The sequence below is a fragment of the Schistocerca gregaria genome, chromosome 2 (assembly GCF_023897955.1).
Source record: "Schistocerca gregaria isolate iqSchGreg1 chromosome 2, iqSchGreg1.2, whole genome shotgun sequence".
Taxonomy (NCBI): Eukaryota; Metazoa; Arthropoda; class Insecta; order Orthoptera; family Acrididae; genus Schistocerca; species Schistocerca gregaria.
In genome coordinates this window covers 610,035,958-610,058,921 of record NC_064921.1, presented here as the reverse complement: position 1 = coordinate 610,058,921, position 22,964 = coordinate 610,035,958, and the positions used below count along the sequence as shown (strand labels likewise).

General features: G+C 41.8%; 1 protein-coding gene across 3 annotated transcripts in view; it reads right to left on the bottom strand.

Moving 5' to 3' along the window:
* LOC126334585 (telomerase Cajal body protein 1-like) overlaps window positions 1-22,964 on the bottom strand; it is a 109,552-nt gene that overhangs the window by 48,707 nt on the left and 37,881 nt on the right. For all 3 annotated transcript variants that reach the window (XM_049996974.1, XM_049996972.1, XM_049996973.1), the window contains 2 exons: window positions 12,743-12,829; window positions 3,857-3,993 (listed from right to left, as the gene is read on the bottom strand). In XM_049996974.1, coding sequence (XP_049852931.1) covers window positions 3,857-3,993; window positions 12,743-12,829 — 224 coding nt within the window. The remainder of the gene's footprint in view (window positions 1-3,856; window positions 3,994-12,742; window positions 12,830-22,964) is intronic.

Genomic DNA, 22,964 nt, shown 5'->3' with positions numbered 1-22,964 from the left:
GGACTAACATTTTATACTCATAAGGCACCTAAGAAACTGTGGATCGACTTTTCTCGGGATTTTCCGAGTAGTGTATCCTAATATTTTAACCACATGAGATGTTAGTGGGCCTCTTTCACCACACAAAATTTCAGACAAATCCACGACCCCACGGTCGTGCCGTCTCGTTGTAAGTCATGTTGCATCCTTCTACACTCACTAATAATGACAACTTCCCATAAACCACAGCATCATCAGCAAAAGGCTGCAGATTGCTGCTCATCCTGCCTCTCAGATCATTTATCTACATAGCGAAAAATAAGTGGTCCTTTCACACATTTCTTGGCACTCCTGACCATGCCGTTGTCTCTACCCACAAAAGCAGTTTCACCAAGCGCAAAACTGTGCTTGATTCAACCAAAAGTTCCATATAACAAATATGTAAACTGAGTCAGACATAGTTTTTGTTATAACTTCAAGTTGAACAAATATATTTCAAGGAAGACGCAATACATGAAAGCCACAGATCAAGTAAAAAGAGTAAGATGTGTGTACACTTTAACCGTCAAATCATAACTGAGTCCAAGTCTAGCGGCCGCTGGCTGACTGGCTGCTTAGGTAGCACTGCTGCTGCATGGCTGACAGACAGCACCACATGTAGAGGACGCGCGTTAACTGTGTGGCGGCACTTTGAAAGATTTGGCGAGTGACAACACTTTTCCCCCCTTTGAAGTTTTTTGCACAGGTCTTGATGGAGGTGGCCTGTAGATTGCTAACGTCCATAGGTGTTGTTGACTGGCCGTAAAGTCTTGAGGAGGAGGCTTCCCGTACGGACGGAAGTGTCCCCGATGATAACGGGCCGAGATGACAGAAGACGTGGGGGTCGAATCTGCTGGGATCCTGTGCACCAATCTGCCCGTTGCGGCAAGTCCAGTTGTTATAACAGGAGACATGGGCAATGTGTCTGCGTCTGTAGGAGAAGAAGTTGAGTACAGTTGCTCCGACAGACGATAGTCATCTGGTTCCTGCATGGGCATGTCTCCTGGTGGTGTCAGTTCTTGTGCTGGCACCGATATGATGACATGTGTTGTGAGTAATGAGAGATTCCAGTATCCCGAGCGCCATGTAGAGCCGAAGGTTGTGTAGCGGTATCTGGACCAGGTATTGCCGGCACTCGAGGCCGAAGTTGGTCCGAATAACACACTGCAACACCCGTGTCCGTCTGGATTTCATACAGGCGTTGGCCACAGTGTCGTAAGATACGGTCAGGACTCCATTTTGGCAGCCTGCCATATCCCCATACCCATACAAGGTGGGTGGCGGTGAACCGGCCAAGCAAAGGCACTCGCGACCGTGAGGTGGAAGGTCGCAGAAGATGAAGTAGCGTGCGGGGCTGTCGGCCATCTAAGAGCTCAGCTGAGCTGCGGTCGCCCATAGGGGTGAAACAGTAACAAGCCAGAAATTGGAGAAGCGCATTATCAGCAGCAGAAGAAGTCAGGAGTTTCCTCATCTGAGCCTTAAATCTGCGGACCAGTCGTTCAGCGTCACCGTTTGACTGTGGAAGGGACGGAGGGGCCGTGACATGCATGACGCCGTGACAGGCACAAAAATCCGCATAATCGGAAGAGGCAAATTGCAGACCATTATCAGTAACAAGAGTAGAGGGAAGGCCTTCCAAAGAGAAAATGCGAGCTACAGTGTTGGCGATTGCCACGGTGATAGGCGCGTGCAAAGGACAATGAAAGGAAAGTTAGAGCAGGCATCAATAACAAGAAGCCAATAAGTACCTAAAAAGGTCTCGCAAAGTCAGCATGAATACGCTCCCAGGGCTTCTCAGGCGAAGGCCACGGTGACAAAGATGACTTCGGGGCGGTGGCCTGTGACGCACAAGGGCCGCAGACAGCGACCATGTCTGTGATTTCAGAGTCAATGCCGGGCCAGTACACATGACGGCGTGCCAGAGATTATGTGCGAGACACACCCCAGTGCCCTTGGTGAAAGAGGCGCAAGACTGAAGCACGCAAGATGCAGGTACCACAACACACGGAGAAGCATTTTCGGTGGAAAGGATGATAACACCATCCCTAGCCATGAGGCGGTAACGCAAAGCGTAGTAGTTCCGCAACGGTTCAGAAGTATTAGCGGACGGACGATCTGGCCAACCCTTCTGAATACAGAAAGCCCGGGAGAGGGTAGGGTCAGAATCCGTAGCAGCCGCCAGCCGGTCCCCGGTGATGGGGAACCTGTCCACAACCCGCTGCTCGGCAACATCCAGGTGGAAACACAAAAGTGCGTCCCTATCAATGACAGATCAGGACCCATGGGAAGGCGAGACAGTGCATCAGCATTTGCATGTTGAGCCGTCGGCTGGAAATGAATCTCATAATTGAAATGAGACAAGTAAAGAGCCCAATGCTGGAGGCAGTGTGCAGCCTTGTCGGGAAGTGACGTTAATGGATGAAACAACTAAACAAGTGGTTTGTGATCTGTAACAAGATGAAATTTGGATCTGTAGAGAAAAACACCAAACTTATGAAGAGCATAAATAATGGCCAAAGCTTCTTTTTCAATTTGAGAATACTTTTGTTGGGCATCCATAAGCGTTTTGGAGGCATAAGCAAAGGGTTGTTCAGAACCATCAGACAAATGGTGCACAAGGACTGCACTGACCCGTATTGAGAGGCGTCCGTGGCAAGAACAAGATGGCCAGGTTGATAAGTAGCCAGGCACGGGGCCTGTTTCAGCATAGTCTTCAAATTGTGGAAAGCTGCATTGCATGACGCGGTCCAGTGAAAAGGCACGTTTTTATGCAACAGGTGATGCAACGGCTGAGCCACCGAAGCAGCAGACAGTAAAAACTTGTGATAGTATGCTATTTTCCCCAAGAAGGCCTGCAGTTAATTAACAGATGTAGAGCAAGGAAGGGCATCAATCGCAGCAACAGTTTGCTGAAGCGGATGAATACCATCCCAAGAGAGTGGAAACCCCAAATACATGATAGATGCCTGGAAAAATTTTGATTTCTGAAGGTTACACTTAAGACCGGCAGTCTGTAAGACATGAAAAGGAGTCAGTGGTGGAGGCAGTGACAACAACGTCATCCTGGTAATTTATACACCCAGGAACAGTGAGCAATAATTGTTCCAAGAATCGTTGAAAGAGAGCAGGGGTGCTGGCAGTCCCGGATGGCAATCGTTTGTATTGATAGAGGCCGAAAGGCGTGTTAAGAACCGCATGTAGAGGACGCGCGTAACTGCGTGGCGGCACTTTGAAAGATTGGCGAGTCACAATAGTGTTCTTAGTTTTGGCATATATGAGCCTTTTGTCAATAGTGATAGCACTCGAGACACTGCTAGCACCATCACTACCACATGGACATACCTCTACAATAATTTATGGCTGGCTATCCTTAACAGACTTCAGAATATGGCACACCATTAGAAAATATAATATCATTTGTTATTATCATGCCTCATGGCGAAGTGGTTAGCACCTTTGGCAATCAACAAGGGAGTCCTGGCTCCAGTCTCAGTTACCTATTCAGATTTCTCCGTGGTGGGAAGATTCAGAGAGGCATCCATTCAGTCTCATGAGACCAAATGAGAAAATTCCTGCATAAATAAGTAGCAAAAATGACACACATATATCATTAAGTGGAATGCCTTTCACCCAACATAACATTTCTTTATAATTATGAAGACTTGCTCAAATGTACACCTTACTTCAGATTACATATACAACACTCATAATGGAAGTTTGCACACCATAATATAAGGAAAAAATGTATAATATTCATCATTCAGTTACTACTATTTTACTACAAATATTGTATAAAAGTATAAAAATAAGGAGCATCATTAACTGTATCTGCACTTACATTTCAAATTCCTAGTGTCACAATTACGTCCAGGGTAGGCAGTGTTGAATATTTTTATCATATTCTTGAGACCACAGTATAACTTTTCACCAGTAGTGTCAAAGGAAACACAATGTGGAGTCACAATTTCATCCATTCTGAAAGAAATGACAGAATCAATACCAAATGACTGTTGAGTTTTCACAATGTGATTGTCAAAACATCATACAAACAATTATTTCAATTCAGATCAATATCACCTAGTTAAATGTTGTCTCAAGAATATGTTACTTGCTCAATAAGAGAAAAAAAAACTGGGCGGAGAACAGACAGTTATATGAAAAATGGCAACCATAGAGAGAGAGAGAGAGAGAGAGAGAGAGAGAGAGAGAGAGAGAGAGAGAGTAGGACAGGAATACGAGTGCAACAGACAACTTGTCCATGGGGTACCAGTGATAGTTATATGCTGTACACTGGAACACAGAGGAGTTGGTGTCTATAGTGGGAGGAACTAGATGGATGGAGAAAGGAAAGCTGGCTGTAAGAAGATACAGAGGCCAGTAACATGAGAAGATGATACCCACAGCAAGAGAAATGTGAAATTGGGTGTGCAGGTGGAGAAAATAAGATTATTAACATTGGCATAAATACAAAGAAGCCAGGGACAAGTAAGTAGAGACTGGCGGCAGAAGGACTACATAACCAAACACCATGTTGGAGGATCTGCCCTACTTATATACCAGTAATTATGATAAGCTAGTGTGGTAACGTAAAGTCTTGGTAGAAAGTGGGGAAAAAGTGGAGTAAAGATAGGAACTCACCAAATAGTAGAAGCATTGAGTCATTGGCAGCCGCATGAACAAGACTGAAAACTTTGCTAACTTTCACACAAGGCCTTTTCTGAGTTAAGAGTACACGTGCACCCACATACATGTGCACCCCCACACATCTCCCACCTGCACTGTGCTGGATGAATGTACACCACAGGTTATTCAGCAAGCATAATGTAGGGAGACACGCATGTGTGAGTGCACCAGTACATGTACCTCAGCTAAAAAAAGAATTTTTCTGAAAGCTAGTGAAGTTTAAAGTCATGTATAGGCGCTTGATGGTGATTCAATACATCTCCTACACAGTAAGTTGTGGCTTCACCCAATTTTTTAAATTAAAGGAATTACTGTTTCAATAGTTGTGAGTGGGGAGGGATTGAGGGATGAGGGAAGGTGGGGACGGGGAGGCTTAATGGAGGCATCCATATGGCTTGAGTTCAGAAAAAGCCACTGAAGGTGAATTAGCTGTGCTGAAAGGAACTGTTGCAATTGGATTGTCAAATTGCTTTTTATAAGTCTGACAGAGGCTATTCAAACAGGTAGCCAGCTGGCTAGTGGTCATGCCCATATGAAATGTCAAGGTGTTGGTGTTAAATCTTAAAAACATTTAAAAGTAAAGTTAACAACAATATTGTGAACAGGCCAGACTGCTGCTCACCAAGTAGAAGCGACACTGTCACAGGCAGGCTCAGTGAAAAGTCCGCTATAACATTTTAGCTTTTGGCCAAAAGATGTTCTTTTAAATTAGTACACACACACAGACACACACATACACACAATCACTGTCTATGGCCACTGTGGCCAGACTTTTTGTGAAAGTGAAAATAATTAAGCCAAAAATAAATAATACCCATTAAGTAAAAAATTAAAATAGAATTGCCACACTGATAGTTCACCTCAGAAGGATAACATAAAATTTACAAATGGTAGAAAGCACAGACTATTTTTAATTACATTTAACTTGTTTAATATCAGCATAATGTAAGCCTGTTAAAGAAACTTTGGAACAAAAGGTTACACCAGCCCTTATTTGTAAACAGAATGCAAAGAACTCTCGTATTCCAAACAATTAGGTCAGATATGGTGTGGGAATATACATTTCTTGATTGTTACACAGCTGAACTGAAGTATTCTCACACTGACCATGAAGGCTGACCTAAGTACATATCACTGGATCATACACAATGCTTACAATGTACTTCTGAATGCTACAAGAGCAAAGTGGAACTCTGTCAACCTAGCATAGAGATGGTATCAATATCAATGAAATTTTGTTTTTCTTATTCTGGCACATGTTGCAAAATAATTAAGTCAAATATCAATTTGATCAACAGTAGAAGTATTGTGTATTTCTCATTAAATACTGATGAAATGCAATGGTCAACAGTATTAATAGTATTGTACATGTTTTGTTAAATACTGATCAAATGGAATACTCTGCAATCACAAAATTCTTTGTTCTGGAAATGTTGTCACCAAGGGAAATTGCTTCAAAGATGGTCAAAGTTTTTTTAATAGGAATCTGCTTCCTTATTTTCAACAGCTGAAAGATGGGTTCATATTTTTCTTGAAAATGGTCACGTGAATGATATCACAAAACTGCAACAAAAAAATGAAAACCCTGAAAAGTCCATAATATGTATAGAACAGTCAATGATTAAGGATGTACAAAATATCTGATGCCAAAGACGCGTGAAAAGAAATAGTACATTAAATTTTGCACGACAAATTAACTATGAGGGCCTTTTGTCAAGGATAGTTGCCACATTTGATGAATACTGACAAAGAATACCTCCAAAAACAAATTTAACACCAATATTTGCACAATTTTAAAGAGATGTCAATTTATTCTGTCATCTAATTTCCTACTGTGGATGAAACGCGGGTCTGCTGCTTTATGCCTGAAAGAAAACTTCAATGAAAGTAGTGAGTGGAGTCCAGCAGACCTATACCTAAAGAGGTGAAGTCAATTTCATTTACTGGATCGCTTATGTCGTCGTCATTTTCTGGACTGCAAAAAGGTTTCTTTGTACTAGTTACAATAACTGGCAGATTCTATGCAAGTCTTCTGCACTAACTGGATGAGGTAATGCATGAGAAGTGGCCTGGAATGCAAAATTAAAATATATAACAATGCAGATGCTCACAAAAGCAATTTTCTAGTTGGAAAATTGGCAGATATGAAGTATAAGTAGTTGCGATGTTATTCATGAGATTTTGCGCACTGTGACTTAAATTAGTCCTGCACCTAAGGGACCAAAGGAACATTCTGAGTCCAATGAAGAGGTTCTACTGCGGCCTTACACGTGCCACAATTATATTTCAAAAGAGAGCCTTTCACTTTTAAGACAAGAAATTTTTACCTTGTCCTCGTATAAAAAGGACATACACACTTAATATGACTCAAAGCCTTATAAAAGTCTTTTATTTTGATGTACATAAATGGGCTTGTTTCAAGAATGTTGCTTAATATTCTAAGCAGTTAAACAGTTTGTCCAGTGAAATTACTGATTTATTGTATCAAGACAAAAAATCTGATAAAATCCATTATTTTATGTCAATGTTTATGGATCATAAACAATCACTTAATGATTTATAACTGTTTACTCAAAACATGACCAGTTTACAATGAGCTCTGTTGATTCGAATTATATGGGCATTGGGCCATAGTCTAAGGCATGTTTCTGTGCCTAATGCTTTGTCTCCTAATGCTGGAGACATCCTTAGAAGCCATAAAGACTTGGTTACTTGATTTCAAAATCTGACAACCTCAGCAATCTGAACTGTTTATTTAAATGTAATTCCACAATGGCTTTCTGAGCTTGTCTGCATTTGAAAAACAATCAACACAGTCTTTACAGTCTCTGAGCATGTCTCCAGCATTGGTAGATGAAACATTCAGCACGGAAAAATGTCTCAGATCAAGGCCTTATATTCACATAATTAAAACTCAAAAGGATGTAAAAACTAGCCACGAAAGCCTGCACTGTGTGATTCAATGAGCTTTGTCAAATTTCTTCATATGCTCACTGTGCATTTATGGGTGGCTGTGTGTAGGTTGCACACCATAGTCTTATTTTTTTGTGATAAGCACCTGTTTTAAATAAGGATTTTTTTTAGAGAGAGAATAACATTTATGTTTCAGTGTAATTTTGCTTTGCTAGATGCCCACTATGTTTTCAATACACAGTAATCATGAAATTGTTCTAGTTAGCTATACAAACATGTTTTGTTATCATCAATGCATTTTCTTTTTTTTTATTTTATTTTAAGAAAAAGTTCTGTGGTGGAAAAGATTCCCAAAACATGTTTGTGTGAAATATAAAAACAAGAAAAAAAGACATGCTCATAAATAATATACTCTTTTAGACAGACATAGAATAAATATGAGCATAGAATACAATGACAGTGTCTTTTTTCCTATATCAATGATGTCAGAAAAAAACTGCTGCCACAAAGGAAAACACTGAAAAAGTGCACATTACTGAACAACAGGTGATTAAAGACGTAAAAAATAGCAGCTGCCTGGGGCACATCTGCAATGTACATCTACATCTATACCCTGCAAACAACTGCAAGGTGCATGGCAGATGGTATGCCCCATTGTACCAGTTATTAGGATTTCTTCCCGTTCCATTCACATATGCCTTAAAGAGTCTTCCAGTTCAGCTCCTTCAGTATCTCTGTGACACTCACCCATGGAACAAACAAACTTGTGACCTTTCACGCTGCCCTCCTCTGTATATGTTCAATATCCCCTGTTAGTCCTATCTGGTGCAGGTCCCATACACGTCAGTAATATTCTATGATGGGCCACACGAGTTATTTGTATGAAATCTCCTTTGTAGATTGATTGCACTTTACCAGTATTCTACCAATAAACTAAAGTCTATCACTTACTTTACCCATGACTGAGCCTGTGTGGCCATTTCACTTCATATTCCTACAAAGTGTTACACCCAGGTTTGGTATGACTTGGCCAATTCCAACAGTGACTCACTGACATTATAGTCACAGGATACTATGGTTTTTTCATTCTGTGCAGTGGACAATTTTAATTTCTGAACATTAAATGCAAGTTGCCAGTCTTTGCAACACTTTGAAATCTTATCAAGATCTGGCTGAATATTCATGCAGTTTCTTTCAGGTAGCACTTCGTTATAGATAACTACATCATCTGCAATAAGTCTGGAGTTACTATTAATAATGCCTGCAAGTTCATCAACATACACCATGAATGGCAAGGATCTCAACAACACACTTCCCTGATATACACCTGAAGGTACCTCTACATCTGACGATGACTCTCCATCCAAGATAACATACTGCATCCTCCTACCAAAATGCACTCAGTCCAGTCACAAATTTGCTTGATGCCCCATACAATCACACTTTTGGCAGTAAGTGTAGATGTGGTACTGCGTCAAATGCTTTTCAGAAATCGAGAAGTACTGCTTCTACCTGACTGCCTTGGTCCAGGGCTTTCAGTATGTCAAGTGAGAAAAGTGCGAGTTGATTTCACACAATCTATGTTTTCAGAGAGAAAGAGTACACTAAATTTTGCATGAGAAAGTAACTGTGTAAAAAAGCAGCAGCACTCCATCATCAGGCCACAAGTTGCCCATTGGGACAATCCGATTGCCATGTCATCCTCAGTTGAGGATGCGGGTGGACCCCGAAAAAGGGCAACAGTGCATGGCGGCCTGGATGGTCACCCATTCAAGTGCCGGCCATACCTGACAGTGCTTAACTTCGGTGATCTCACGGGAATCAGTGTATCCAATGCGGCAAGGCCGTTGCCTAACTGTGAAAAAGCTTTGTCCAAAATGGGTGCCACATTTATCAAACACTGACCAGGAGTCTCCATGAAAATGAAATTCTCATGCATGTCTGGACGAATTAAAAAATCTAATAGATTTTGTGCTCCGATTTGTTACAGTGAATGAGACATTAATTTGCAAACGCTCAAATCACAACTTTCCCTAATAGCACTAAATAGAGTATTCCAAATTCTTAGATGTTTATACTGATGAAAATCTGTACTCGAAGTCACATGTTACACAACTTCTTAAGCAACTGGATAATATCAGATTCTGGAGACAAAAATGAAACAAAATACACTTACTTCCCTCACGGTCATTCACTAAAGTATTACAAATAAAATTTTCCACAAGGCAGAAAATGTCTGTAGCAAACTCTGCAGATAACGGGGGCATACTGACAACAGCCTCATAGCACATTCACTCCCTCATGAGGATTGCTGCCAAATATCAATCACAATTTGAAAACAGTAAAGGTCATAAACATTGGAAGGAGAAATGACACACTCTCCTACATGCAGCCGTGTGGCACAAATAGCAGTTAGATATTCAACCATAAAATTCTTTGACCACCTATTCAGTGATGTAAATAATTTAACAGATAATAAAATTACCTTCAAACAGAAACAGGAACCATAAATTCTTGACAACTTCCACTAATCCACACAAAAATTTCTGTACGTGTAATAATATAATATGATGTAATATAAGGTAGGTGTGTGTGTGTGTGTGTGTGTGTGTGTGTGTGTGTGTGTGTGTGTGTGTGTGTGTGTGTGAGTGAGAGAGAGAGAGAGAGAGAGAGAGAGAGAGAGAGAGAGAGAGAGAGACTGGACACAATTAAGTACAAATCATTGAATGTACAGTGCTAGCCATTAAATTAGTACACCAAGAAGTTGTGACAGCAAAAGATGGAGAATTGGCAACAACACTATAAATTTCTGAGGAATGTCATTCTCAATGTGGACAAACAACATCACACACACTTTCAACACATTATTTGAATGATTTTTATTGAAATTACATGCAATAGATCAGTTCACAGGCCACACATGCATATGTCTAGGTGTATTGATCTTCTTGGAATGTGCAAATAACTGAACTAAACTACAACAGGCCCACTGAGTTTAGAAGTGTACATTCTTGTCAAAAAGATACTGACTCTGATGGTCATGTCAATTATGTCATCAATGCAGCTCTAGAATTTTACTAGTGGTCTTCTTTCCCATGACCCAGTGCTTAGCATTACTTTCTTAATCAGTTCCTGTCATTTCTCCTATTCCTTCACTCAGTGGTCAGCAAACATGAAGCTTCTGAATTACCATTCAGTTTCTAACTCCTACTGAGAGCTACCAAAAGAAACTAGGACAGGAACAAGAACTTTTAATAAAAATCCTAAATTTGTTTATTGCAAATAAACCTACATTCCTAGTTACTATGAAATGAATTTGAATTAATCTGTATCTAAGAAAAAGAAATTGAATTTGAATTACACATGAGGAAGAAATTAAAGTGTAGTATTACTAAATTACAAATACAAGAACAGTTTTTTTAATCAGAGTTATTTTCTTTAATGAGAAGGATGGCATTCATTTTTGCATCAACAACTTTTAATGTGGGGAGGTAGGTTCTGACTGCCATTCGAATATAGTTGTCCAAATGTACCTCAGTTAATCTATTTCTGTACTTGTTTTTAAATTTCAAACTAGAAAAAGAAATCTCACACAGATATACTGAGCTGAACATTTCTTTCACTTAGAGAACAACCTGGACTAAAAGTGGAATTTTTCTTTAGGAACAAGAGGTCAAATATTTTCAGAGCTTTAAGAAAGTGAATTTAAAGATAAACTATTTTGAAAATCAATCAATTCCAACTGCACTGCAGCAGTGTCTTCTTGAAAATAAAAATGTTCCATGGCTAATAGAGAACTCTTCCACATCAGTCTCTATAAAGGCAGTTTGATGCTTTCAATAACTTGGAAGCATTTGTTGAATTCACTTCTTAAATCTGAAAGAATTTGCTGTTCAAAGGTGGTGTTGAAGAGACCTATTTTTCATGGGTTTCTTTCAAACACTCAATATGTTGGTATTCATCTTGGATGAGATTTTTTCCCCGCAGTTCCACCTCTTTTTTTTTTTTTTTTTTTTTTTTTTTTTTTTTTTTTTTTTTTTTTTTTAAAGAATAAAGCAACATCTGAAACTCTTCCACAATTTTCTTTACCTCTACCTTCAAGCAACAAATTAAGGATATAGGACTTTTTGGGGATGTCTCTGAGAAAATCAAAATCCTAAACCAGGTCTTCTAGTACATGGAATGATTCGCCTCACTCTTTCAAAAATTCTACTGAGGCAAGCAGCATCTCTTTAAAAAATATAAACTCTTCCTCTATTAAGACACTGAACTTCTGCATGAAGCAACAAATCACTGTACTGGCAAACCACTTCATCAGTTGGTGTTCTGAACAAAAAATTGTGAATTGCGAAAACATTTCCTGTCCTGTTAGTGGTATAATATTGACCAGTTCTGCTCTTATTTCAAAATTAACAAAAGCAATTTTTGCAAAAACAGCCAACTGCATTGTATGAACTATATCAGTCAGTTTGTCAAGCTGTAGAGGAAAATAGCTGCCATGATCAAAGTCCTTTTTAAACTGTTAAGTAAGACCAGAACTCATAACCTCAAATAACCTCATTATTGTACTTACAGGAAGCTGTATAGAGTTAAGTTAATAAATGACATTATCTCACTTTTATTTTTGAAATTAGCACTTAATAGATCTGTAGCTTCTAAAAATTCAGTTTTGATTAATTCACTTTCTTCATAAGTTCTCTTGCTTTATTGCTTGAACACACCATCATTTGAACAAACCTAGTTTAGCATCAATGCATAAATCAAACTATCCATGTTAGCAAATATCTCATACACACAAAAAACATAACATGCACAACTTCAAGTGTACACAATTAACTATGAGGCTGACGATGTAGTATTCTTGAGTAACAATGGCAGTTGCAGGAGTGAAAGAACGAGTCATTGTCATGAGTGGGACGTGAGCTCAGTGGAGCAGTCCACATTGGCCAATCTGGACATCACTGTGATCTAGTGAAAATGTCCCTGCTCACAACTGAAGTCTTGATGATCACTGCCTTGCCTCCTTTGACACATCAAGGAACCACTGGTTCTGAAATCTACTAACTTCCTACTGCAATCCTGTACAAAGAATGTTTCAATTTCAAAACAAAAGAAAAATAATACTTACTGATTAAAACATCGATACGAGCACCTTAATTCACCAGTGAAGGCATCCCACATATGAACTGGATTGTCTTTACTTGTGCTCACCAGGCTGAAATCAGAGTATGTCATTCAAACACTTAAAATATAAGCATACACTGGAAAATATATATATGAAAGAAGTAAAGAAATGGTTGAAAGCAAGGGGAAACTACAGCTGTCATTTTTCCCGAGGGCATGCAGCTTTACTATATGGTTAATGATGATGGCGTCCTCTTGGGTAAAATATTCCGTAGGTAAAATAGTCCCCCATTCGGGACTCCGGGCGGGGACTACTGAGGACGTCGTTATAAGGAGAAAGAAAACTGGCGTTCTACGGATCGGAGCGTGGAATGTCAGATCCCTTAATCGGGCAGGTAGGTTAGAAAATTTAAAAAGGGAAATGGAAAGGTTAAAGTTAGATATAGTGGGAATTAGTGAAGTTCGGTGGGAGGAGGAACAAGACTTTTGGTCAGGAGAATACAGGGTTATAAATACGAAGTCAAATAGGAGTAATGCAGGAGTAGGTTTAATAATGAATAAAAAAATAGGAATGTGGGTAAGCTACTACAAACAGCATAGTGAACGCATTATTGTGGCCAAGATAGACACGAAGCCCACGCCTACTAAAGTAGTACAACTCTATATGCCAACTAGCTCTGCAGATGACGAAAAAATTGAAGATATGTATGATGAAATAAAAGAAATTATTCAGATAGTGAAGGGAGACGAAAATTTAATAGTCATGGGTGACTGGCATTCGGTAGTAGGAAAAGGGAGAGAAGGAAACGTAGTAGGTGAATATGGATTGGGGGTAAGAAATGAAAGAGGAAGGCGCCTGGTAGAATTTTGCACAGAGCACAACTTAATCATTGCTAACACTTGGTTCAAGGATCACACAAGAAGGTTGTACACATGGAAGAAGCCTGGAGATACTGGCAGATTTCAGGTAGATTATATAATGGTGAGACAGAGATTTAGGAACCAAGTATTAAATTGTAAGACATTTCCAGAGGCAGATGTGGACTCTGAGCACAATCTATTGGTTATGAACTGTAGGTTGAAACTGAAGCTGAAGAAACTGCAAAAAGGTGGGCATTTAAGGAGATGGGACCTAGATAAACTGAAAGAACCAGAGGTTGTAGAGTGTTTCAGGGAGAGCGTAAGGGAACAAATGGCAGGAATGGGGGAAAGAAATACAACAGAAGAAGAATGGGTAGCTTTGAGGGATGAAGTAGTGAAGGCAGCCAAGGATCAAGTAGGTAAAAAGACGAGGGCTAGTAGAAATCCTTGGGTAACAGACGAAATATTGAATTTACTTGATGAAAGGAGAAAATATAAAAATGCAGTAAATGAAGCAGGCAAAAAGGAATACAGATGTCTCAAAAATGAGATCGACAGAAAGTGCAAAATGGCTAAGCAGGGATGGCTAGAGATAAAATTTAAGGATGGAGAGGCTTATCTCACTAGGGGTAAGATAGATACTGCCTACAGGAAAATTAGAGAGACCTTTGGAGATAAGAGAACCACTTGTATGAACATCAAGAACTCAGATGGCAACCCAGTTCTAAGCAAAGAAGGGAAAGCAGAAAGGTGGAAGGAGTATATAGAGGGTCTATACAAGGGCGATGTATTTGAGGGAAATATTATGGAAATGGAAGAGGATCTACATGAAGATGAAATGGGAGATACGATACTGCGTGAAGAGTTTGACAGAGCACTGAAAGACCTGAGTCGAAACAAGGCCCCCGGAGTAGACAACATTCCATTAGAACTACTGACGGCCTTGGGAGAGCCAGTCGAGATAAAACTCTACCATCTGGTGAGCAAGATGTATGAGTCAGGCGAAATACCCTCAGACTTCAATAACAATATAATAATTAAATCCCAAAGAAAGCAGGTGTTGACAGATGTGAAAATTACCGAACTATCAGTTTAATAAGCCACAGCTGCAAAATAGTAACGCGAATTATGTACAGACTAATGGAAAAACTGGTAGAAGTCAACCTCGGGGAAGATCAGTTTGGATTCCGTAGAAATGTTGGAACACATGAGGCAATACTGACTTTACGACTTATCTTAGAAGAAAGATTAAGGAAAGGCAAACCTACGTTTCTAGCATTTGTAGACTTAGAGAAAGCTTTTGACAATGTTGACTGGAATACTCTCTTTCAAATTCATAAGGTGGCAGGGGTAAAATACAGGGAGCGAAAGTCTATTTACAATTTGTACAGAAACCAGATGGCAGTTATAAGAGTTGAGGGGCATGAAAGGGAAGCAGTGGTTGGGAAGGGAGTGAGACAGGGCTGTAGCCTCTCCCCACTGTTATTCAATCTGTATATTGAGCAAGCAGTAAAGGAAACAAAAGTAAAATTTGGAGTAGGTATTAAAATCCAGGTAGAAGAAATAAAAACTTTGAGGTTCGCCGATGACATTGTAATTCTGTCAGAGACAGCAAAGGACTTGGAAGAGGAGTTGAACGGAATGGACAGTGTCTTGAAAGGAGGATATAAGATGAACATCAACAAAAGTAAAACGAGGATAATGGAATGTAGTCGAATTAAATCGTGTGATGCTGAGGGAATTAGTTTTAGGAAATGAGACACTTAAAGTAGTAAAGGAGTTTTGCTATTTGGGAAGCAAAATAACTGATGATGGTCAAAGTTAAGAGGATATAAAATGTAGACTGACCACGGCAAGGAAAGCATTTATGAAGAAGAGAAATTTGCTAACAACAAGTATAGATTTAAGTGTCAGGAAGTTGTTTCTGAAAGTATTTGTATGGAGTGTAGCCATGTATGGAAGTGAAACATAGACGATAAATAGTTTAGACAAGAAGAGAATAGAAGCTTTCGAAATGTGGTGCTACAGAAGAATGCTGAAGATTAAATGGGTAGTCACATAACTAATGAGGAGGTGTTGAATAGGATTGGGGAGAAGAGAAGATTGTGGCACAACTTGACTAGAAGAAGGGATCGGTTGGTAGGACATGTTCTGAGGCATCAAGGGATCACCAATTTAGTATTGTAGGGCAGCGTGGAGAGTAAAAATCGTAGAGGGAGACCAAGAGATGAATACACCAAGCAGATTCAGAAGGATGTAGGTTGCTGTAGGTACTGGGAGATGAAGAAGCTTGCACAGGATAGAGTAGCATGGAGAGCTGTATCAAACCAATCTCTGGACTGAAGACCACAACAGCAACATAAGTAAAGATGTGCTGGCAAAATATGGAGAACTGGCAACAACAGTACAAATTTATGTAAAAATGTAGATTTCAACTGTGGATAAGCAGCCCTTAAGTCTACAGATGTGTTCAAAAGATATCCAATATTATGATATTACTTTGTTTTCTCAGCTTCCAAATTGTGCACTGTTGCTTTTCTTTATTTATTTCTTATTAGACGTGAAATAAATATAATATAATTATGCCTCTGAATGTGATACATGCTGCATATTCATATTAAGTGGAAAGTACTATGACAATTTTTGTAGAAAAACATTTCGCATATTTAGCACTGAATGTGCAAGTCAGATGGCTAATTACATGTTTCTTGAATGATGATAACATGTAGTCAATCATCTCACAGATATTGTGCATTTTTGTGTGTCCAGACAGCTTCAAATGATCGTAAAAAATGTTTGTAGTGAGTTAAGGTATTATATGCTTATATTTATAGAAACATCAACTCAAAAAGTTTTTTTTTTATGTTTACAAATTCTTAATGTGTGAATCATTAGTTCTATGGCACACTTCCAGTTTATGGTCCAATTCGGCCCACATTCGCCACAAAGTGTTCACAATGATGGCAATCAAAGCATGTTGTGAAACTACAATGTGCGAACAGTCATGTTGACAAATGAAATTATCACATTATCACTGTCCTCTCACAACTGCAGCATAAGCCACAGCTAAAGCATGCCCCACTGAGAGCATCCATTGATTGTCACCTGTGTAACAAAGAAGAAGTGTTGATACACTTTTTGCCCTGACTAAGTACATAACACATTAAGTTTTGGGGATCTACAGATATGCTCAACAACACTGTTGTAATTCTTTGCTCCCCAGATTCGTACATCATGCCAGTTAACATCACTTTTCAGCTGAAAGGTAGCCTTAGCTGAAGATCAACCTGCGAGTGATACTTGTTGTGATAGTGCCACGACATTTAACAGTGCCGCCACGACAGTACGCACAATTGGCGATAGAGGCGCTCCGCAAATTGGCTGAGCGCGGGAGCGCCACCTAGCTACGAACGGCGCCGGCCGCATGTCACGCCACGTCAGTCCAATACGAGAGACTGAGTTGTAATCATGTGATCAGCTATTGTTTCTAAGAGAGAGTGTGAATATCCACGCAATTATTGTGATTAAAGGTTATAACACTTTTTGGCGACGAAGTCGGGATATTTTCACTGCGTTGTGGATTTGCGTGTTCGTGACGGGGCAGACATGGAACAGCTTATGCAAGCGCTCATTGAACAACAAACACAGCTGACGGCAGCGATTCAGGCATTGTCGACGTCGCTTACTTATCGTCTGTCTTCCTCTTCTCCGCCTCCATTCCCTCCTTACGACGAGGCCGCTGAAGACTGGGAGGATTATGAGAAGCGTTTGCGGCAACACTTCTTGGCTTTCGGTGTTGTCAACACTCCTATGTGAAAGTCGTTATTTCTATCTTGGATTTCCCCTCGAGTCTATCAGCTGCTATCTCAGTTAGCCCCTCTGCGGGAACCCGCCTCCCTGTCCTTCCAAGAAATGTGTGACTTATTGTCTGCCTATTATCGAAAAAACACCCACGTCGTTGCCGCCTGCGTGGCATTCTACCGGTGTCGTAAACAGCCTCATCAATCTTACCGGGCTTGGGCGGCGGAACTACACAGTCTGAGTAGGAAATGTCAGTTTGTCACGGACACTCATCACGAGTCTTATGCTGATTCAATGGTTAGGGATGCTATTCTACGGCTTGATCCTGATAGAGAAGTTCGGCAACGTGCCCTACAACTGCCAAACCCGTCGTTGTCGGAAGTTCTAAGCATTGCTCAATCCTTTGAAGTGTCTCACGCTGCTGGTGCGTAAATAGATGCGTGGTGTGATGTAGGCGCTGTACAGTCAACTCTCGACAAGGACGATTTGCCTGTTGCACAGGAGAACGAAGATGTGGCGGCGGTTCACTCGCGTAAACAACGTCGCGTTAGGCCGCAACGCTCGCAGCGAAACCAGCAACCACAGAAGCCGGTTCGTTCCGCGCTTCCTTCTTGCCCCCGTTGTTTCGTACAGCACGACAGGGCAGCGTGTCCAAAACGTTGGGCCACGTGTAATTCATGTAGGAAAAAAGGCCACATTGCTTCTGTGTGTCAGTCCCATAAAGTTCCTGTCGACGAGGACGGGCGTCGGACATGGATGTTCACTGTGTGCTTTCTCAAACAAATAAGTTGTTTGTTACTGTTCGTGTTCTGAATAAAGACATCCGCATGCAAGTGGACACTGGCTCTGCAGCAACTCTCATTAATTCTCGCACGTATTTGGCGTTGGGCTCCCCTCCTTTGTCTCCAGTTACGCGAAATTTGAGGACTTATAATCAACAGAAAATTCCTATCATGGGCCAGTTTGATGCTTCCACTGCCTACAAGTCTGTTGTTCGGCCCCTCACGTTTTATGTGGTGGATCATGCGGGCACTGAAAACCTGTTCGGTTATGATGCTTTCCAGTTGTTCGAGTTCTCCATTGATGACGATGTGCACCTCATATCTGAGGACATTCCGTATCAACAGCTGGATGGACTGTGTTCTGAATTTTCGTCCGTGTTCTCTGCTGGTCTGGGTTGTGCCAAGGATTTTGCAGCCCACATTACTCTTAAACGTACAGCTCACCCTAAGTTTTTCCGGGCACGCCCTATTCCAGTGGTGTTGCGTGCACCTGTCACGGCTGAGCTAGACAGGTTAACAGCTTCAGGGCTTCTCCTTCCGGTTACCTCCAGCGAATGGGCATCGCCGATCGTGGTGGTTTCTAAACCAAACGGGAGTCTGCGATTGTGTGGTGACTTTAAAGCCACTGTCAACGCTCAGAGCCTCATTGACACTTATCCTCTTCCCCGTCCTGAGGAGTCGTTTACCGAGCTCGCTGGGGGCCAGTTCTTTTCCAAACTTGACTTATCGGAGGCGTACCATCAGTTGCCGTTGAACGATACTTCCGAGGAATTTCTCGTTATCAACACTCCTTGTGGGTTGTATCAGTACCAGCAATTACCATTTGGTGTCGCTAGCGCACCGGCCATTTTTCAGCGGTTTTTGGAACAGCTCACGGCTTCCGTTCCCGGCTGCATAAACTATCTGGATGACATTGTTGTCACGGGAGCCTCCGCTGCGGAGCACCTTCGTAATTTACGTTCATTGTTTCGGGTTTTGCATTCGGCTGGGTTGAGGTGCAATCTGGACAAGTCACAGTTCTTCCAACCCTCCATTGAGTATCTTGGTTTCCACTTGTCCCGTGAGGGTATACGTCCTCTCCGTCAGCACGTTGCGGCCATTAACGCTCTACCCCGGCCGTCTACGCTCAAAGAACTTCAGGCGTTTCTAGGCAAGATTGCTTATTATCACAAATTCATTCCATCCGCAGCGGCGGTAGCTTATCCTCTGCATCAGCTGTTACGCAAAAACGTCCCCTTCTGTTGGTCCAACGGGTGTGAGCAGGCTTTTGTCCGCCTGAAGGCATTTGCAGTCGGTGCCTTGTCTTGCCACATTCCGTCCGGGTCAGCACTTGGTTCTGGCGACTGACGCGTCACAGTATGGCCTAGGGGCTGTTCTCGCCCATCGGTATGAGGATGGGTCGGAACGACCCATCGCCTATGCTTCCAAGACCCTCAACGAGGCGCAACGGCGTTACTGTCAAATCGAAAAGGAGGCGCTCGCTATCATTTATGCTCTAAAAAGTTCAGTGTTTTTTTGTATGGTTCTAAGTTTCACCTCATCACCGACCACAAACCACTGGTCTCTCTGTTCAGCCCCTCGGCGTCACTTCCGGATAAGGCAGCTCACCGCCTGCAACGTTGGGCCTTATACTTGTCTCATTTTCATTATGAGATTCACTATCGCCCCACTGCCCAGCACGCCAACGCTGATGCATTGTCGCGATTGCCGATGGGCCCCGACCCTGTTTTCGATCGTGATGAACTCCTCTGTTTCCACAATGATGAGGAAGAACGTCGTGCGGTCGAGGGCTTTCCACTTACAGGTTCGCAGGTCGCGTCGGCTACTGCGCGGGACCCGGTCCTGCGTCGGGTGATCGGTTTTGTTCAACGAGGTTGGCTGGACAGGACTAAGGGCCGGGCATCGGATCCCCTTCGCAACTACCATGCCTCGCGCCTTCATCTGTCTGTTCGTGATGGTGTTGTTCTTCTGGCCACGGATGGCGCATCTCCACGGGTCGTGGTGCCAGCCTCTCTTCGCAAAGATGTTCTCAAACTGTTGCACGGAGGCCATTGGGGTATTTCTCGGACTAAGTTCCTGGCCCGCAGGCACGTTTATTGGCCCGGTATTGATTCGGACATCGCCCATATGGTTGCTGCGTGTGGCCAGTGTGCTCAACAACTGGCGGCACCTCGTACAATGCCCGTAGTGATTTTTCCACAGATGACGCCCTGCTGCAATTTCTGAGTTCTTATCGCTTCACGCCTCTGGGTGATCGCAGCCCTGTTGAACTCTTGCATGGCCGCCAACCGCGCACTCTACTGCACCTGCTTTACCCTGTCTGGCCTTGTACTGTGTCCCCTAGTGCTGGAAAATACTCGGTGGGCGCCAACGTGTGGGCACGAGGGTATGGATCTCGCCCTAAATGGATTCCAGGGGTGGTCAAGGCTCTTCGCGGCCGCCGGCTTTGTGAAATCCGCACGGGCGATGGCACGGTTGTTCGCCATTACAACCAGATGCGCCCACGAGTGGTGGCCACGCCGATGCCACCGCCCCATCCTTCGCCTCCACCAGCCCGAGACGCCAGTCCTGTCGCTGCTGCCGATCTACCGTCCGTGTTGATGCAGCCGCCGTCGCTGCCGCTTCCGAGTATGCCGGAACCGGCCCCAAGCGCGATCCCGCCTTCTCCGGGACCCATCTCGCTGGAGCACACTCCCAAGTCAATGACACCTATGGACGCTGCTCCGGAGTTTTCACCCATCATCTCATCCAGGAGGCACGTTCCACGCACGAGCTTCCGTCCTGGACATTTTCGACCATACTCTCATGTCTCTGCGCGAGATCTCCTCGGGGCCTCACAAGAGGCCATGGATGTCTCCGCGCTGTCCATGTCTCCAAGGAAGTGAGTGTTTATTTTTTTCAAGGAGGGAAAAGTGTTGTGATAGTGCCACGACATTTAACAGTGCCGCCACGACAGTACGCACAAACGGCGATAGAGGCGCTCCGCAAATCGGCTGAGCGCGGGAGCGCTACCTAGCTACGAACGGCGCCGGCCGCAAGTCACGGCACGGCAGTCCAATACGAGAGACTGAGTTGTAATCATGTGATCAGGTATTGTTTCTAAGAGAGAGTGTGAATATCCACGCAATTATTGTGATTAAAGGTTATAACAATACTGCCATCCATTAAGTGCTGCAGATCAATACAAAACTGTTTCCGCAAACATTTGTCGCCATACGTAATGGCTTTTAACAATGGAATCCAATACTGTTTCATTTGAAGATGGTTTCTCAGCACCCTTCAAGCAGATGGCTGTAGAATTTCTAGCTCTCAGCTGCCACAAGAAGCTGATTTTTTGTGGAATTGTGAAAAATTACTTCCCTGGTCCATTCATCTGTTCCTCAGTAGTCAATGGCTGCCCACTGTTTTGGTTTCACACACATCCTGTTTTCTTGAACTTCTCTACCTAAACATAAGGGGATTTTCTGGCAGGTGGAGCAATGTTAAATGTGGTCCTGAATTTCCAACAAACTGTGCTTGCAGACCCACATAAGCATCTTTCAAAAACCTTTTCCACTGTTATGGCAGCCATGTTGCTGGAGATCACTCTCACAAAAAGAGCTTCTTGAGTTGCTGTTTCCATAAATATAATCATTTAATACCTTACCTCAATACAACTATTTTTGTCAGTCAGTTTAAACTGTCTAGATCATTTTTAATAACCCTGTATAAAGGAACATATCTATCACAAGCCATGTACAGTGCATGGTGGAGGATATACTGAACTGATATTATCAATTTTCTTTCCTATTTCATTTGCATTTTGAGTAAGGAAAAAGGACTGTAAATACTTTAACGTCTCTTAACTTATTCTCATGATCCTTACATGACATTTACATTGGTGGCAGCATAACTGTCACAGTCTTCTTCAAATAAACATTCTCTAAATTTACCCAACAGGTTTTGCAAGAAATAAATCATCTTTCTTTCACGAATTCCCATCTAAGCTCCCTGACCATTTTTGTTAACACTTTCATATGGGCTACACAGCCCTGTTACAATCTTCGCAATGTGTCTCCGAATATTTTAGATGTCTGTTGTCATACCTATTTGATAAGGACTCCAAACACTGAAACAATACTCCAAAATTTGTTTTGTCAGCATCTTGTATGTAGTCTCCTTTACAGATACACTGCATTTTTACCAGAACACTTCTGGAAATCTAAGTCTTTCATTCCACTTCCCTAATACTGATTTTGTATGATAGTTCCATTTCATATCACTTCTTAGCATCATCCACAATGCGTATACAATGTGACATGTCCAAGGTGTTCATCAATAATCTTATAATGAGATATTATGTGATTTTCTCCTTTTTTGTATGCATTACCTTGCATTTATCAACATTTAAAGAGAGCTGTCTTTCACTGCACAAGTGCAAATTCTGTCCAAGTCTTTCTGCAATTCCTTACGATCATCCAGCAATTATACTTTCCTGTACACAACAGCATCAATCTTATAGTGCTGTTGAACCTATCTCATAAATTATTTATATATACTGAATACATTAGAGCACCTCCTATGTTTCGTTGGGCACATCCAATGTTACTTTCCAATGATAAGTCTGTCAGGTGCTGGCGCCATTTTTGCTTTAAGCAGTCTTAATTGATTTTCAACACCAGTGGTATTAATAACGATATCTCTTATTTGTGATTTTGTGCAGCATCCAAACATTGACACAGAAGTATCCTCATTTATAACTACATTTTTAAATGTGGAATTTTAAATTTCTGCCATATTTCT